At 27.7% G+C, this 18,614-nt stretch overlaps 1 protein-coding gene across 1 annotated transcript; it reads left to right on the top strand.

The window, feature by feature from the left end:
• Nucleotides 1–266: 266 nt before the first annotated feature.
• LOC111640114 lies at nucleotides 267–9,390 on the top strand (the record flags this gene model as incomplete). The annotated part of the gene is made up of 2 exons (XM_023386113.1): nucleotides 267–416; nucleotides 7,625–9,390. Coding segments are annotated over 2 exons (698 nt in total), but the record flags the coding sequence as incomplete, so codon positions are not given.
• Between the last annotated feature and the right edge of the window lie 9,224 nt (nucleotides 9,391–18,614).

Genomic DNA, 18,614 nt, shown 5'->3' with positions numbered 1-18,614 from the left:
GAATGTCGAGCGTGATTCCACCGACTATCCAAACATCATTGTCAAACTTTTAGGCTTACGGGAAAGCGGCACCGAACGTCACACGTACACGTTTAAAACGTGTGCCTCAACCTCTCTATTATTAGCTTGTTTTCTTACATGTATAAAATCTATATTATATGTATAAAATTATTTTCTTCATTTAATGAATTAAAAAAAATAATAATAAAGTTTATAGCTTTCATTATTATATTCTATTGTTTAATAATAATGAATTTATTTTGAAGTGACTCCAATTCCGGAATCTTCCCCAGTAACGGAAAAGCAAGACACCATCAGTGCCATGTGCCAGCAACTATCTCAAGGTCTTACACTCCTTAGCAGTACTGATGATCCTTTTTTGTCTTCAACAGTAAAAGAACATCAAAATCAGCAAGGTATTTTAAATTATTAAATACTTTTGAATCATAAAAAAAGTTTAAGAAAATGATTTATATTTCATTGTAAAAAGTAAATTACTTTTTATTTAAATACAAAAAATAAATTGATTGAACTAAAAATTTAAAATGTTAATTTAATTTTTCCTATGATAACAAATATTAGAATAGCCTTTAAATATTATTACAAGATAATTAAATAATTAATTAATCAAACAGTATTACTGATTATCTTGTTGTAAATGATTAATGTAAATTTCTAACAAACAGATCAGACACTTACTGACATTGCCTCAACAACAATCACTCATGAAAATATACACAGATACAGTAGAGTGTCGATTATCCGAATCAATTGGGGACTGGGGTTGTTCGGAAAATCGATATTTCGGATAACCGATTATGTACGAAAAAATATATTAATTTATCTCATCTTGACATTTTTCTCCGTTGCGTGTTGCTTCACATTGAATTTTCGTCGATGTTAAGCCTAACGAAGACTATTGTATTGTTAAAAATTATTTTTTTATTTTGTACAAACAAAATAAATATATTGAAAAATATAAAAACAATAAAAAATTATACTTCAGAAGTTAATTTAGTATCAAAAATGTAAAATATTTGAGTAGCCCAAGACATAGCCAAAGATTGCAGCGCCACAGCACTGGCAAAAATTTAAATTTGCCGACTGGAGTTCTTCGGATAATTGACGCTCTACTGTACACCAATGAAAACAATCACTATAATTACAACAACTGTCACTATAGATACAGAATTAATTTAAAAACAGATTTATTCCAAGAAACATACTAAATGTACAGGATTAGACTTTTCATTTATCATGAATATCCAAAATACACATACCAAAACTAAAGAAAACTTTATTTAAATACTCATATTACTGAAATTCATTCAACCAGAAACACGTGCACACACACGTGCGCACATATATATATGACTGCCTGTGCCAGAATAGATCGTGCTTATTATGCTATACAGTAGAACCTCGCATAATGAGCAAATCAAATTTTTTAAAAATGACTCTCTTAATGAGCAAAGTTTCACATAATGAGTGAGAAGGAGAGGGGAAGTTCCAGATTGTGTGCATGCTCCACCATGCTATTTTCTGTGATTTTTTTTGTTTTTTTTTGTTTTCTGCAAATTGAATTTGCATTCCAGGTTGGTCATTCCATGCCAGAAGAAAAGATAATGATGATTCACTCTCCTTAACAATGTATATTGTATAATTTTCTTTGAATAAACATTATACGTAAAATACCGTATTTACTTGCGTATAAGATGATCTCGCATATAGGACAAGGTATGAGTTGAAAGATCAAAATAAAGAAAATTAGATTTATTAATACAATTCTAATTTTATTTCATTTAATCACAAATAAATTATCGTCAAATGCATGTATTAACAATCATGTTTTCTTGACGCTATCACTTTTTGTCTACTCGGACTCGCCCTCCAAAGCTTCATTACAATTCTCCTTTTTTTCACTTTTATTCCACAAAGCATCGTCCTCTGATCTGTTGAGTGAATTTAAAATGCAGTATTTCCTGAATGACTGCTATTGTCTTTTGAAGATTGCTATTCCACACACCTGATACCCATGTAGCAAAACCAAAAGACTACAATGCATGTGACAGGAAAAAGTTTATTTTTAATGATTCAGAATGTACAAATATTCATTAAAAATACCAATTTAACAAATATGAAATAACTACATTTATAATCATTGGTAAGTGATCAGCTATTTTCAGATCATTGCTTTAAAAGTGACATTCACGTTGACTTCGATAGCACTCTGCTATAATGGCAGCATGAACTATACACGGTTCACAAAAATACTTGCAAAAATGCAAAGTATCCTTCACTCACACATATAGGATGATCTAGTTTTTGAAGCAATGAAAAATGAATAAAAACCTCATACACAAGTAAATATGATTATTGAATATTTTTTTCAACATGGAATGCATTATCATATTTTACATTAATTTTTATGGAAAAAATTGTTTCACTTAACGAGTGTTTTGCATTACAAGTAAGGTTCTGGAACAAATTATGCTCATTAAGCGAGGTTCCACTGTACTTATCATGAATGCAATCACAGATACATACAATCCACACATGGACAAATCATATGAAGAAAACTAGAAACCCAAATAAGTAACATTAAACAACAATTAGGCAGAGTGATACAATACAGTAAAATAACACAGCACCAAACTTAATGAAAGAAGCCTGCCAACATGAAGATGAAATCAACAAAAGCTGGAATAAATGAATGAGTTATGCCATGTGTTGATTACTGTGCTACATTGCAGTTTTTAAACAGATCAACAAAAGCTTGAATAAATGAATGAGTTATGCCATGTGTTGATTACTGTGCTACATTGCAGTTTTTAAACAGAGTTAATGAAAGAAATTATAGAAAACTTTTAGAAAAATTAAAACACACAGAGCATGAACAAGTGACACTATAGACACAGAATTAATTAACACACACAACACACACACAAAAATTTATTCTAGAAACATTCACTAAATGCAGTAAATATGCCACACAGAGATCACAAATGCCCAAAATACATAGATCAAAACAAGTAAGGAATATTCTACACTATGTAAACACTACTCCATTGATATTACCAAAACACATTCAACTAGAATTAAAACTTTCAGACATACATATATTAATCTGTTTTAGTGCAGTCACTATAGTTACATAAAATTTCTTTAACTATACTTGCAAACAGGCACATACAAAATGTAGGCAAGTTGTAAGCTTGTCTGGAAAGCTGGAAACAAATACATAACATTAAAGAATAATTAGGCAGGCTGATACAATATTGTGAAGTTGCCAAATTGGGGATTTTCAAATGTCTGGATTTATTGGATGTGGGGTGGATGGAAGCAAGGCAGACACCTGTAGTTACAAATAAACCCATTTATTTATGCTAAATCTTACATTCTATAGTATGTCTTGTCAACTGTTGGAGCTTGTCTGTAGAGTCAATGGTCCCAGGACAGTCGGTTGAGATGTTTCTATGAGTGTCAGGAAGTCCAGTGACAGTGTCGAAAATCAAAATAGTTCAAGGTGGAATGTGAAATTAGGGATGAAGAGTTCATATGTTCATTGAAGACTTGTCGGATAACTCACAATGTGAGGCAGAGGAAAGTCTGCCTTTGTCCTTGAGATCTAGGCTTTTAAAGAATTTTTTCCCCTAGATCTCTAGCTTTCTGATTGGTCAGTTTCTTGTATCCGGGTAGACAACAGGCTACAACAGGCCCTTCGTGGCCTGTTGTATCCAGGTAGATAACAGGCCCTTCGCGGCCTGTTATCTACCCGGATACAAAAAATCAAATCAAATTTGACACAGCATTTGATTTGATCAAGGGAAATTAATCGCACTTTGAAACTCTTGCTTGTATTTAACTATTGTTTCGAATTCTTGTAAGTCTGACACACAATCTCTATGCTAGATCTCCTGTTTTAGGTTATTTAAAAACGTTTTTTCTCTTGACTAATAATTTTATTCTTTTCTGATTTTATTTGCATTTTGTTTTTCCCCCCAGTTTTTCTTTTACAAGCACTAGATTCCCTAGATTCCCTGATTTGACACTTTTATTTAATTTTTAGCACATGAGCTTGAGTCTTGCTGAGGCCTCACAATCTGCTAAAAACAACATAACACCAAACTTCATGAAAAAGGTTAGGAAAATATTCAAGAAAATTAAAAAACACACATACAGCATGAATATCACAATATGCATATACAAGAATATATTGAACATTTAAACAAAAACAAGCAACCAAGTAACAAAGACTGAAATGAAACAAAATATGTACACTATGTAAAAACAAAAAGTATTTGTGAACAATGAGAATCTTTTTTACAGACAGCTATAAACCAAATTCACTACACAATCATAGCACAGTGGAAATACAAAAACAACAGAAAAACAGCTCACAGATCTATGCTTTGGTCTAATTCAGTGGTTCTCAACTGGGGGTACATGTACCCCTAGAGGTACAAACATAAATTGAAGGGGTACATCTAACTTTCATTATAAAATGGCGTATGTTAATCAATTTGCTGTAAATTATTAACACAAGAAACAAGAAATGATAAAAACTTGCTTTAAAATATCCCAGTGTGAACACTGTAACTGTTAAATTTTCCCTTTTAACAGTCTAAACAACTTGTTTATCCACTTGATTTGCTTGTCTATTTATGTCGTTAGTGCCGAGTGAACCTGTAGTCTAGTAAAATTACAGTTTAATCGAGCATTAATTTTATTTAATAATTATAATTATTGATTGATAAGATTGTGGCTTTTCGTATTTTTACTGGACTACTGGTATTAGGAATAACGAGGCCTGGATCATACCCCCACTATGCAATGTGTGTTACTGCATGCACGCATTACTTGATATTTAGCAAATTTAGATGTTATGTTTGTTACAAAAATTGAAAGATTCATGTATTGTTTTGCACGTTATAAATTCACAGCCATTACTTTCAAGGTCAGTACACAATTATAATCTCTATTTAACAACATGGGAACCAAATATCTCATTAAATTTTGTTAGAAATTATTCTAGAATAATTAAAATTTTTTTTATTGTTAATTATAATTATTTATTTTTAGGAAATATAATTTATGCATAATATACTTATCACATAATAATAAATAAATGTATGTACTTGATTAAATTTATTATTATTTACGTAAAATAAGTAATCCACTTTTAGTTATAGTTAGTTAGTTACAGTTTTTTTATGGCACTCAGTTATAAGTGCTGTATACATCTAACGCAGTAATTATAAAATTTACATACAAAAATATAAGGGGTACTTGAGAAACTAATAGGGTACATTAACAAAAAAAGGTTGAGAACCACTGGTCTAATCTAATCAAACACATAAAAATGAATCAAGCGTGATAAAGTGAAAGAAACAGACATGCATAATAGAATATAACAATCATTTCTTATGTTGGAATAAAATATAGGATATCCAAATTACAGTATAAAGAACATACAATTTGAAGACATCTGATGAAGTCAACATTCACAATTTCCAGTATACAAAAAATGTACATTTCTGCACCAGGATCTCACCAAGCATTTTACATACACAATCAACAATCCACAAGACACACCAAAATTTCTTACAATGGCATCACATACATGAAACCCAAGAAATGATAACGCCTAAGACCTTACATAATACAGACTATTCAAATGTGTTCTTACACGCTACTCTATTTGCATCACAAACAAACTATATCATCATATAGAATGACACAACATTCTCACAGAGCAACAAAAAGGTTGTTATAGAAAGCAAATTGGATGCAAAAAATAGTTATTCATAGATTTGGTAATTCTACAACAAACACATAAACAACCCAGAAGCCTACATGTAGCCTTAAATTAACTTTGATAAAATAGTTTTGTGTATGAAAATTTTCATTTCATACAATTATGTGGATTATTTTTATTTATATTTAATAATTACAAATTTCTGTTTGCAGAAATATTCAGATTTTGTTCAGTTTTGAATATATAAATATTTGTTTTGAATAACAACTGAAGACGTTAATTAAAGTTATAAAACTATGTAACTTTAAATTATAAAGTAAAAATATCAAAAAATAATACCAATAGGCAGTATCTGTAATTGAAATACAGTTGAACTCGGTTATAAGGAACACGAATATAACTAATTCATTTTTATAATGAGCAAAACACCATAATAATTTAAATTTATGCATATTTTCATTACATTTTCTCACAGTTATGACGAGGGTATGGATATACCAAGCAAATTTTTGGTAGCTGTGCAAACACATGAACATTTGTAATTGTTCAAGTAGTAAGAAGTGTGATATTGTATTCTTGGAAGAGATAAACTGAAAGGGTTACTTAGTTTTATGACCTGCTTGGATTACAAGCCTATTTATCACTTAACTTTCCATTTGGGGACAGTTTCCCTCTTTCTTGACTAGCTTCTGGCCGTACTCTGACAATTTATCTAATCATCATTACAATTGTAAAATTATGTACTCTAGTTAGAAACAAATCTTTCTATGAGGAAAATGTCTATGAATAAAAAAATATTTTTCTTGGTTTAGGAAAAAGTAGATATTATTCTGAAGTTAGAATGTGATGCGAAAACGTCAAAGTGTGTAGAAAGTTTTCTTTGTCATTTTTGACAGCATCAACATTAAGGAAAAATAAAGCACTCATAAAATTGAAGATTTGTAGATAAAATAACTAACTGAAATTGGGCTAGTATTATCTTTAATTATGAAGAAGTAAATTTGTTTAATATTAATTATATTTAGTTTATATAACTATTAATAAAAATACAGTATAATGTTATTACATATTATTTTAAAAAATTTATTTAGAATTAAAAATTAAAAGATAGATTTCACTAATCATCAGTGGCATAGCTACAAATTTTGCTGCCCACAGGACTCCCCTAAGTGTTTGTACCTGAAGCAGCCACCCATTCTCCCCCTAGTTATATCACTGGTCTTCATGGATATGAGTAACAATTATAACTAGGAAATCTTGCTGGTTCTCTAATACTCATTACAACCAACTTCAACTATATTTGTTTTCATCTGTAATTCAAATTATAATTGAGATCCTGATTATGACTAGAATTGCAAAAGTATAGTTGAATTAAACATACTAAAAGAAAATGTTATTTTTAAACAAGGATGAAAAACTTATTGACTGTTTAAATAATTTTATTACTTTAAGGTGATGCTATTTTATTACTTTATGGTGATGAGAAGTATAAATGTTATATTTCTCATCAGAATTTATTTCTTTAAATAGCAATAAATTTTCCAACAGTTAGTTAACAATTTTTTATTTATCATATTCTTGAAATTTGATAAATATATAAATTTAAACTAAAAGCAGTTTGTTAAATTTTAAATATAATTAAATGTGCGTATTTAATGTTTAAGTGGTGATTAATATATATTCGAAAATCAATGAAAATGAATTGACTAACAGTTTACATTGGTTTATTAAAAACTAGAAATTAATCAACTTTTAATTAAGAAATTGTTAAATATATTTTTTGTTTTTTCAATTAAAATGATTTTAATTTTATTACTCTAAGAAATTACAAACTATAATTTAATAATTATTAATAATTTTTTTTAGTTATAAATCCATGGGCTGGAGCTGGATTAAGTTCTCGGGCTGAAGCTTGGCTTGCTAGCAATACCAATGCTATACAAGATAAAGAAGAGCAGAATAACTCATCTGGAGATAATATTTCCCCTGGAAGTCTTGTGAAAAGTACATCAAATCCATCAGATTTATTTGTTATTCCACCACATATGACATCTGCACAACCACCACCAACACAACCAGTGGTACCACCTCGTCGAAGCAGTCCAAATTTTTCTCATTTACGTAGTCAGTCATTAGGCTCAGCAGAAGCTTTTGTATTTCAAAATTCAGGTAATAAATCGGTCACATATGATCGATCACAACATATTAAATCAGCACAACCAGAAATTCAGAATCATTCCCAAACAAAAAGTACATGGGCTAATGGGAACATTCATTCATCATCTCAATCTTCGGAACCCCCACCTTATAAAGATCCATTTGATGCAGAATGGGCTGCACTTGCAACACGACATCAAGTAAGCACAAATCCTTTTGCACAACATTCTGTCAAAGCATTTGAAGTGCATATGTGAATAAAAATTTATGAAATTAGCCAAATTGTATTGGTTGTTAACTGCTGTGAATTTGTTTTATATCCAGAAAGAAATAACTTAAAAAGTTTAATTGCTTGAAGGAAGTTTTCTTCAAAAATGACGGCAGCTGCTGCACCAAAATTGTATGTTGATTGCCTTACTAGTTATAATTGTTATCAACCAGATGGGCAATGTTGTTACAGCAAAATTTGGCATGTTGTTTTTAACTATACTTAAAGAAATATATTCAAAATATGCATTTCAGTTGGCTAATTATTACATAATCATTCCATATTCATAATATGCAGCTGTTTGGACATAGATATTTAGTGGGTTGATAACTGTATATTATATTCATAATACCAACTATTATGCTGTGTATTTGATTATTCTTCATTCATAGAAATTAGTCTGAAAATTTTTTCTCTTTCTGGAGAAAAGAAAATCTCTTACAATTTGTTTGTTCATCCGTCTGAGAAACAACGAATGGAAAACTGTGTAAAAGGAAGCTTGCATGTGATTTGTTACAATCCGGTCCTGTTCTTCAAATAAAGCAGTACATATTTTTTGATAATGATATAAAGTCTGCAATTAAATTTTTCAGTGAATGCTTAGTTTTATCATGTTCAGAGACAAGCTGGATAGACGAAAATTCTGATGTCTGGAATATATATCAGACTAGTGCCCTAGCCATCAAAGAAAAATGATCATATCCTTTTATTTTCTCCAGATGTAGCAACCTGCTGTAAAATCTGACTTCATTTCACCTTTGTACAGACTTTATAGGGTGATCTAAAGTGTGATGTTTATACAGGAGAAAACTATATTGATGTCAGATTGTACAATATACAGTATATGCCACTTACTACTCAGGCAAGCCTTTGTGTATCAGAAATTCTCATTTTAACTCTTCCATATTTGTGCTGACTAATATACCGTGCTTTGATTTTATTTCTTCCGAACCTCACTGCACAAAATCTAATTAGCTAGACCGCATTAGAATAATAGTAACACAAATGTGTATAGTATTATATTACTTTAACCAAAAGATGATGGCATACAATAATAACATAAAAAGAGGTTAAAACAAAAAACTGCCTATTATGATTTTATATGTACATGTGAGATCTAATATTGAACAAAGTTCATAATTAACTTGTATTTGTTCTTGTCACTTAGTGTAATAAAAAAAAACATAAATATTATTACAAGTTTCTGTTATCCTGAATTGTGAATTTTTATATTAAGAATTTTTACATTTAATTTTTTCTAAATATTTCTTAAAAATTTATTTAGGAAACCTTTAAACATGTATTTAATGAGTTAATTAAATTGTTGAATTTGTTAATCAGTATCTAAAAATATATAATGTAAATTAAATTTTTTATTTATAGAATTTTATTGAAAAACAATTTTTTAAGGTATAAATTCAATTTTCTGTATGTTAGAGAAAAGATAATTTCAAATATATTTTAAATCTAAACTTTTGAATCTAAATATAACTAAAAATGTATTTGAAATCTAAACTTTCCACTGAAATACCAAAAGTTCATAACATATCTAAAAATAATCTCTATGATTGTACAAATCTATAAATTGCTTTTTGAATCATACCAAGAACGTGATCCAAGAAAAAATTTTTATATAACTAAATTTTAATTGATGATGCATACTTATGAAAAAGATATTAATTTATAAATTAGAACTGAGCCAGAAATATATTTTAAATTATTGCACAAAATCTACTAATATACTTGTTTATAATTATTAATATTATATTTCAAGTATTCAATGAATACAATTAACTATGCAACTCATTTATATTTCACATATTTATTTACTATTGAAAAATTAAAATTTGAATAATAATAAACTGTTTGGACTTAAAATTTAAATTATCCATTATTATAATTAAGTCAATAACTTATTTCCAGTATTTCAAAATAAAATATTTTAGTAAATTAATATTTAAACATTGTAATCCGTTATCAAAAATTTTATGATAGAAACAACAGAATCTCAAATAATCTTACAAAGTAATGATAAAATTCATCTTTTTTATAATTTACAAATAAGAATATTGTGATAATCTATACATATTATATTAGTCAGCAATTTTGTAAATGATGGCTTAGAAAAACGAAGAGAAAATGATGTTTAAAATTTAAATGATGCAAATTTATTATTATAATAATTATTATTGACGCACCTCTCTGAAAATATGCCCATTAAAACAAAGATACAGCTTGTCATTCTGACAATCCACAAAATTAAAGATTTCTCAATAATTTACTGAAATAACAGTTTTTAAATTTGTATTTCTGTAATGTAAAAGATGTATATGTTTTTGATTTTAATAAGTAGTACTTGAATCTGCAATTATTTTGGAGGAGTATTTTGTTCCCAGACATATATATTGTAAAATCAGTTAAAAATTAATAATTGTTTGATTAAGTTTAAAATTTACTGTTATTTGTTATGCATATTTGCTTTGAAATTAAAAAAAATATATATTTTTTCTAATATATCCATTGGGGCATTTAAAACTATTCCAATAGAATTTTTTGTTGGAAATTGTAACTTTTTATATATAATAATTTACGAAAAATAATACATTTGGATAGTCATAAATTTCCTGCTATAAATAAAAAATAACAAGTTAGAAAAACAGCCATTATTTAATTAAATTTCTTATTGTATTTAAGTGTTTAACGTTTATTTTCACGCTCTATGAATTTGGTAGAGGTCTAATACATTAGTCTTATATAAACTCCAGCTACATGACAATACATCTTAAACATATACAATATATGTAACAATAGTATTTCAGTAAACAGATAGAAAATTTATTTTATATTCGCTTGTTTATGTTGTTAAAATACTGTATATAAGTATGTAATGGAGATTGTCTTCTCATTAAAATTTATTTTTAAATTATAATATACAAATTTATTCATTTATTTCTTGAAAAATTATTAATAAAAAAAACTAGACGACCTTAATTTTCTAAGGAAATTAGGACAATATTGTATTTATGTATTGATTTCTAAGCTGTGTCTGAAAGTAGTAATTTAAATAACATATTTCCATAAATTATAGAAAACCATAGAAATGATGCGATAAATTTTTCAATAATATATATACCTCGTATATATAATAAACATTAAATTCCTGTTATATTGTATGATGATAACTATTGTAACAGGGATTTAGTATCAGAAAATAGTTTATTACAGCATTCGATAACTAGATGAATTTATGCTATATTATATACAAATTGCTGCCCAATACATTTTTTTTTGTATAAGTCATTTATATCAATATTACATTATTATTACATAATTTATTAAAATAAATTTTAAAAAATCATCATGAATACAGTATAATAATACTACCAAGAAATTTATATCACGAAATAATTATGACTTATTCTATAAAATCAAGATTTTATAGAATAAGTCATAAACTTAAGGTAGTGAATAAATAATCTGAAATAGCTAAACTGACAAGTGAGATAACGTTTTCAATTGCAGTCGGTATCATACGTAATTATGTAACTTAATTATATTATTATTTAATTACATTCCATATACTAACGTTTCTTAACCTTGACGACTTCAAATAATATATTAGAAAACAGATATTTATATAGGAAAAAACTTTGTTATCGCAATCTTCCATTTTTCAAATCTAGTAGAGCACGCAAAATCAGTTTCCGAAGACACTACAGGATGAAAAAAATTGTCATGGACGTTATTTAGCCTATTAGTTAATAAAGTGATCGAAACAAATGGTAAAGATCATAGACCTATTCGAGATGTTTGTTTGTCTGCTTTATCAATCAAAAACTTAAAATAAATAGGCCTACTTAGCCTAATAGATATTTATTGATTTTCTAATAGTTAAATGAGGATAAATAAATCAAACATTATATGTGTATAATCCTTATTGAATGGATAATTTGTTAAATGTAATTAAAGGTTAAAGATTGAAAATAACAAAATATGCTCAATATCCGCAAAACAAAGATCGAACTATCTTCAATTTTAGGTTTTTTCTGAAATTAGTGTCTTGATCTCAGTTTGGAAGCGATAAGCGTTAACCAGGACCGAATTTTGAAGTTATTCTATTTATTGATAACTTCAAAATTCGGTCTTGCTTCAATTTGCTGAACAAAAAAAGATTATTTTTAAAATACATTTTACTAATTAATTATTTTTGAATAGAAAAAAAATATTTGGATTTTCTGATTTTTTTAATATTCTGTGCAAAGTATATCATTCTGTCTTTGGTAGATGATAAAAAAATGTTTTCATGAGTTGATATGGAATTTTTTATGAAGTGATTATTTTTTTATCATCATCTAATGGATAAATATATCAAACATTCTCTACACGTGTATAACTCCTATTAGATTTATACACAAAAGTAATTTTAGGTGCAAATTATATCCAATGGCTTTGATCCAAATGCAGTCTTTCTAAGTTGAAGTTTTCGCATCAAATTAAGTTTAGTTATAATTAGGGACCTCCAGTGGGGAGCAAAAGGAGCAAATTGCCCCGAGCCGAGGAAGTAGGTGTCTCTATATAATTTTTTATTTACTTCCTTCAATATAGTAATTTAATTTACTACGAGGCCCGGAATATGTATTTTGTTCCAGACCCTCATTATCTTCTGGATGACTCTAGTTGTAATGAATAAAAATTTTGTATAAACGAAATTACTATATCTCATCTTTCAATATTCAATGTATCTGAAAGTTGTTTTAAAACAAATTTAGAAATTTGATCAAATCTATGAATAAAATTTAAAAAAAATTAATATTCTTCTTCGATTATAGACTATTTTACTGTTATTGAACTTTCAACTACCATGGGTAGATTTGCCAGAAATTCTTGATGTGAAAAAAGAACGAAGATAAAAATAGAACATTTCCTTCCAAAAACGAACTATCATGGTTACAATAGTGAATAATAATAAGAAAAACCAGCCCTTTCAGAAATCAGTTAGGCCTATATATTTATCACACGTTATAAATATATACAATGCTTTAAACCTCAAACGAAAATTACACTATTAACTTAGGCATATATAGTACTATTATCGTCAATTAATCAATAATATAATATCTCATAAATATTTATTTGGTTACAATTGACATAATAACATTTATAAAAGTCAAAATATAAATAATCAGGGTCATTTTATTCACACCTTTTTTCAAATTTGTAATTAATGAATGAGTGCCAATAATTTGTTTTAATATCAAAGAAATTCTTAGTGTAGAAGTTTTGTAATTCTACACTACGTAATAATACTAAATTATATGTATAGTTATTATTCTTTGTTATATTATTCAGAGCAACATTTTATTTAGAAAAAAACTTTTTCTAAAAAAAAAAATATTCTGGCAATCTAACAGATAATAAACTACCAGTAGTTATTGTAATGGAAAGTAGTAAGTTGACATGCAGAATTGTACTGTTTATTTTTTAAGATACAACAATTTTGCAATATCACATACAATAGTTATGTAATTTTGCTTATAGGATAATGTTTTTAAAATTACATCTACAGATAAAAATGCGTAGATTCATTTATTTTCGGATTGTGGAATAATCAGATTTTTATTTGCAGTCACAGTTATTTAAAATATAATTGAAATCTTACAATGCCGAAATGAATAAAATAAGGGATAAATAATGTGATTTATTTTGTTATCTTGGCAATTTATGTTAATCCTATTTTCGTAAAGTATTGGACGAATGGACAGTTTTTAGAATGAAGGTAAATAAATAGACATCTAAACACATACACACATACAAAAACTCGTTTTATAATTATCGGTAATCATAGATCAAGTTTTTCACGTCTCAACCAGTTTTCGATTCGTCGGAAATGTCTTTGGTATGCAACTCATTTCCGGTTTGTTCCGACTACAAGTTTGTTCGAGGAGTCTTTTCATTTTTTAAACTATAAAATCGACAAAAGAAAATTTATTTGCTTTAATTGCTTTAATTAAAGTGATTCTTTTCGAAGAGGGAAATTACAGGATATCAATGATCGATATAAGAGATGTTTCGAAATTTGTTTTTAAGGTTGACTATCTTCAAATTTATTCTTTTGCAGATGTCATATCTTATTTTACAAGTTATTAACTTATAGGCCTATAGTTAAACTTATATTAATCAAAACTCAAAGAAGATAAACAAGATATTAACATTTAACTTATATCCTGTATATTAAGATATACATCTATGAAATTTTTTGCTTTATACATAATTAATGTAAAATATTTTTAAAACTGTATAGTAATATTTCTTGTTTTTTCCTCGACAAAGTCTTCTATATTGTTATATAAAGACTATTTCTGTAAATCGCTTCGTGTCGCTAAGTTTTTCGCAACTCATTTCGAGATTCTTAATGTTCGGTATATATAGTACTGTAAATATTATAACATTCGTGACCTTTTAATGATATGCAAGGAAAACAATTAATATGTATATATATTAATCTTTTTCCTTGCTTATAATTTATCTTTGTTATTATTATCTTTTATTTTTATTAAATATTTTTTTTATTTATAAAATATATTTTTAAGTTTTAATTTTGATTTACTATTTCGTATCTCTATAAATGTTCCTGTTAAACACGAGTGTTGAACTAAATTTTTATTTGTATCTAGTTTAATCGATTTCTACAGCAGAATATATTTTCACCTATTAAAAATAACAAATTGGTTTTTCCCTCATCGAAATTGTGTATATTTAAATTCATTAAATAATGATAAAGTATATTTTCACTGGAAAACAATTATTGTTAATGCGATTGTTTTTGAATATATTCTCAATTTTATATTATCAAGAAAAGTTCATTTATATCAAAACTGTGTTTTCAAATAGCTCCTAATTTTAATATTTAACGTTGAAAAATCAGCAAAATTAATAATAAATTTTGCTGATCTTTTAAATTTAAGAAAATCAATTTTAAATGCGATTATTTAATTGTTATTAAATGTTATATTTGGCTTTTATCGATAACATTTCATATTATCTGATAAAAGCCATTATCCTAATTTAAAATTATAATTTTTATTTAAAATGATTTGTACATTAGTCTTTAAATTTCAATTTATGTTAATTTCCCCTATATGTTATTAATGATAACTTATATTTAAATATACGCTGAATAAATTAAAATATTTAAAAGTTTAAATCAAGATGAAGCTAACACATTTATGGATTTAGACTAAGGTAATAACTTGTACAGGCATACCTCGACTTACGTCGTTTCGAGTTACGTCGTTCCCGATTATACGTCGTTTGTCAAAAAAGTATACGGAAAAATAAAAATCAAGTTTAAGTCATTTTATTCGACTTTACGTCTGCCCGCCACAAATATTGAAGTCGTAATATCACTAGAAAAACGTTTAAAGCACATAAAATCATATTAAAATATATACTAGTATGTTCTGTATTTACAGTACATGCATTCGTAAATTTAGATTACTTTTTTTCTGTACTATATTAAAAACTAAAATTTATTTGTTTGTAAGCTTAAAATAGATTTTTATTAACCACATATTATTAAAAATGCATTAATAAATAAAATACAGAACCGGGAATGGTAATTTACGGTTTAGCCTAGTGATAAGTAGATTCGGAGACAAGTAAATTCGATTTACGTCGTTTTCCTGGAACCAATTACCGACGTAAGGCGAGGTATACCTGTATTTTCAAGCTAATAGAGAATTATTTTATTATAATTATATTCATTCATTAGTTATAACCACAGTAGCTGTAGGATCTGTAATTTTAAAAGTAGGCGTTTTATGGAATACAGACAATACTAATCATTGGCCGAGTGACGAAGACCATTCTATTTCTTTGGGGGCCCGAGTTCGAGTCAAATTCAGCTCAGAATTTTCGTTGGTAGACCGGTAGATACAGTCCCTCATTATTCGGCTGCCCACAATGGAAGTTGCTGAATTCGATCTGTCATTAAAAAGCTCTCATAATGTCTGCTGGGTAAAAAGAATTATCATTTAAAAAATGTTAGCTAATTGGTGTCTGTTTAAATTGTAAAATCGGGTACACACTTACCAGTACACCTAAACAAGGATAAAAAAAGAAAAACTGATAGTTCTGTCATCCTGGTCTAATTCAAGTCTTATATCTCTATATTTTTAAAGTACAAGGTAATTATATAGAAAAAATTATTACGTTACTTAATTAATATACTATAAATTGTGATAATTTCTTATTATCCATTACTCCACAATATTCCAAATACTGTACGTACACTGTAAGATATTATTTTACAAATCTCGTTAATGCAGAAATTATAAATAGGCTAAATGATGAGCATTCGGTAAATTTTGATACAGACTGACTATTGTTAGAGGCATAGAGATAAAATTTGATACGAAACAAATTCTTTCGAGTATGGCTGAAAAGTAAAAAGTTTCTTTGTAAATATATACGGTAGGATTCCATATTAATGTTTACCCGATTTTATGTTCATTTTTAAGCGTTCCACCCTCTGTTACTTCATAAAAACAATATAATTTAGAACAATTGCGATAGGCTGCAGCCTTAACCGTTTGGATATCCTGTCCTCTGTCCGAGCTGCTTTCCAATATTTTTTAAACTTGTAAACAAAAATGGTATAAATTATAATTTCATTTACTTTGGATTTAGTTTTTATGTTTTTAATTCCCGAAATTTAAAAAAATCAATCTGTGTAACAAAATTTATAAATTCTTTATTAAAATCACATCAAGATAGTCTGAAATATTATTTTAAAAATTCCTCATATATAATTATGAAGAAATACAAAATTAAAATACTATTTAATTGATAAATTTTTTTATCTATGCTATAAAACTTTTTAAAAAATTATAATAATACTGTTTATTAAGAAAAGTAATATAAATATCTTAAATACAAAGTAAAAAATGGACATTTATTACCCATCATTAGAGTCTATATAACTTTTTTTACTTTTCTATACGAATTTTCACTTTTTATTAGGCCAATTTTTATACAATTATTTAAAAGACCTTTACTTGTTAACAAATTTATATTTTCAAGTTTTGGTAAGATTTCAGATTTCAGACGTTTCTATGTAAACAAACACAGATGAATTATCTCGAAAATATAGATTTTCTCCATTAGACTTACATTGATTTCTAACTATAAAACAATAACTTCCATTCCATAGAATAAATATATATTTTTTCTTTATAAATTTCATGATCAATAACTTTTGAATGACTGTATAAATGTTTTCATTTTTAATATTTGTGTCTTTTGGCACTACTATAGGCTAATTGAAACCGAAACGGAAAAGCCTAGAAGAAAAGATTCCAGAATCTGACGCCTTAACTATCTCGGTCCTCCGACTGCCGAGGCACATCCTTTTTTTCAAGCCGGTCGGATGGCCAAGACGGTTAAAGTGTCAGCCTATCTCACTGGGTGATCCGTGATCGAATCCGGGCGATCACAATGGGCTTGATAAAAAGGCTCTCATATGGCCCACAAAACAGAAAGAGTTTTAAAAAAGTGTGTGTGTCTATTCCTCTGAGAGATCTTCACTTAAATTCAGATCCCTCAGAAATTTCTATGGCTGATCTAGTACAGATATATTGGAATTCGTCACTCACTATTTGGCCGACTATTATGTATGCACCTGGTTAAATCAGTGATGGCATAAGAAAACTCTCTTAATATGCAAAAGACAGGAAATGTTTTATATTTCCTGTCTTTTGGACAAAAGTAGAAACCTTCATTCCATCGTTTTTATTCGAATTTTCGACATTTGTTTACTCAACACCTAAAATCAGCAAATATGCAAAAGCTTAATTTTTTGGATAAAATATTCTTTTGAAATCTACTACGCAAATTACTTTTTAATTGTATTGTTTGCTGTATATAATGGCATTATATATTTTCTAAATTATATTTTACTAACTAGTAATGGGACTTATTTTCAGTAAAACGACTTATTTCAAATGCTTCATATTTAGTACGACAGTTTCGAACGTTGGAGTAACTGAATTTGTAGCTTACAAGTATACCGCACATACAAACTTTTGAACCATATCCTTGTTCTAATATTTTGCAGTGCGACTGACCATAAATACATTAATAGCCTATATTTTAGTGACTAGCACTGCTAATGTTAACAATGTAACAATGTTAACAAAAAAATAATTTATTTTTGTTAACATTGTAGTAGTGTTGCCACCTTTTGAAAATCGCTGACCCGGACGGAAGGTAAAGTTTGTTCTGTGGCTACGTGCCATAATTGTATAGTTATAGTTTATTTTTTATATCATATATATTTTCCTTTGTCTTCATTTCTACTGTCTCTCTTTCTGGAAGTTTCTCCCTACTTTTGTTTAACGGCGTAACAGCAGGTGACCCCTTTAGTAACAAGGG

The sequence above is a fragment of the Centruroides sculpturatus genome, unplaced genomic scaffold (assembly GCF_000671375.1).
Source record: "Centruroides sculpturatus isolate CEXI.00-Female unplaced genomic scaffold, Cexi_2.0 scaffold1405, whole genome shotgun sequence".
Lineage (NCBI taxonomy): Eukaryota > Metazoa > Arthropoda > Arachnida > Scorpiones > Buthidae > Centruroides > Centruroides sculpturatus.
The sequence above is the reverse complement of the archived record's forward strand: the minus strand, read 5'-3'. Positions and strand labels throughout refer to the sequence as shown.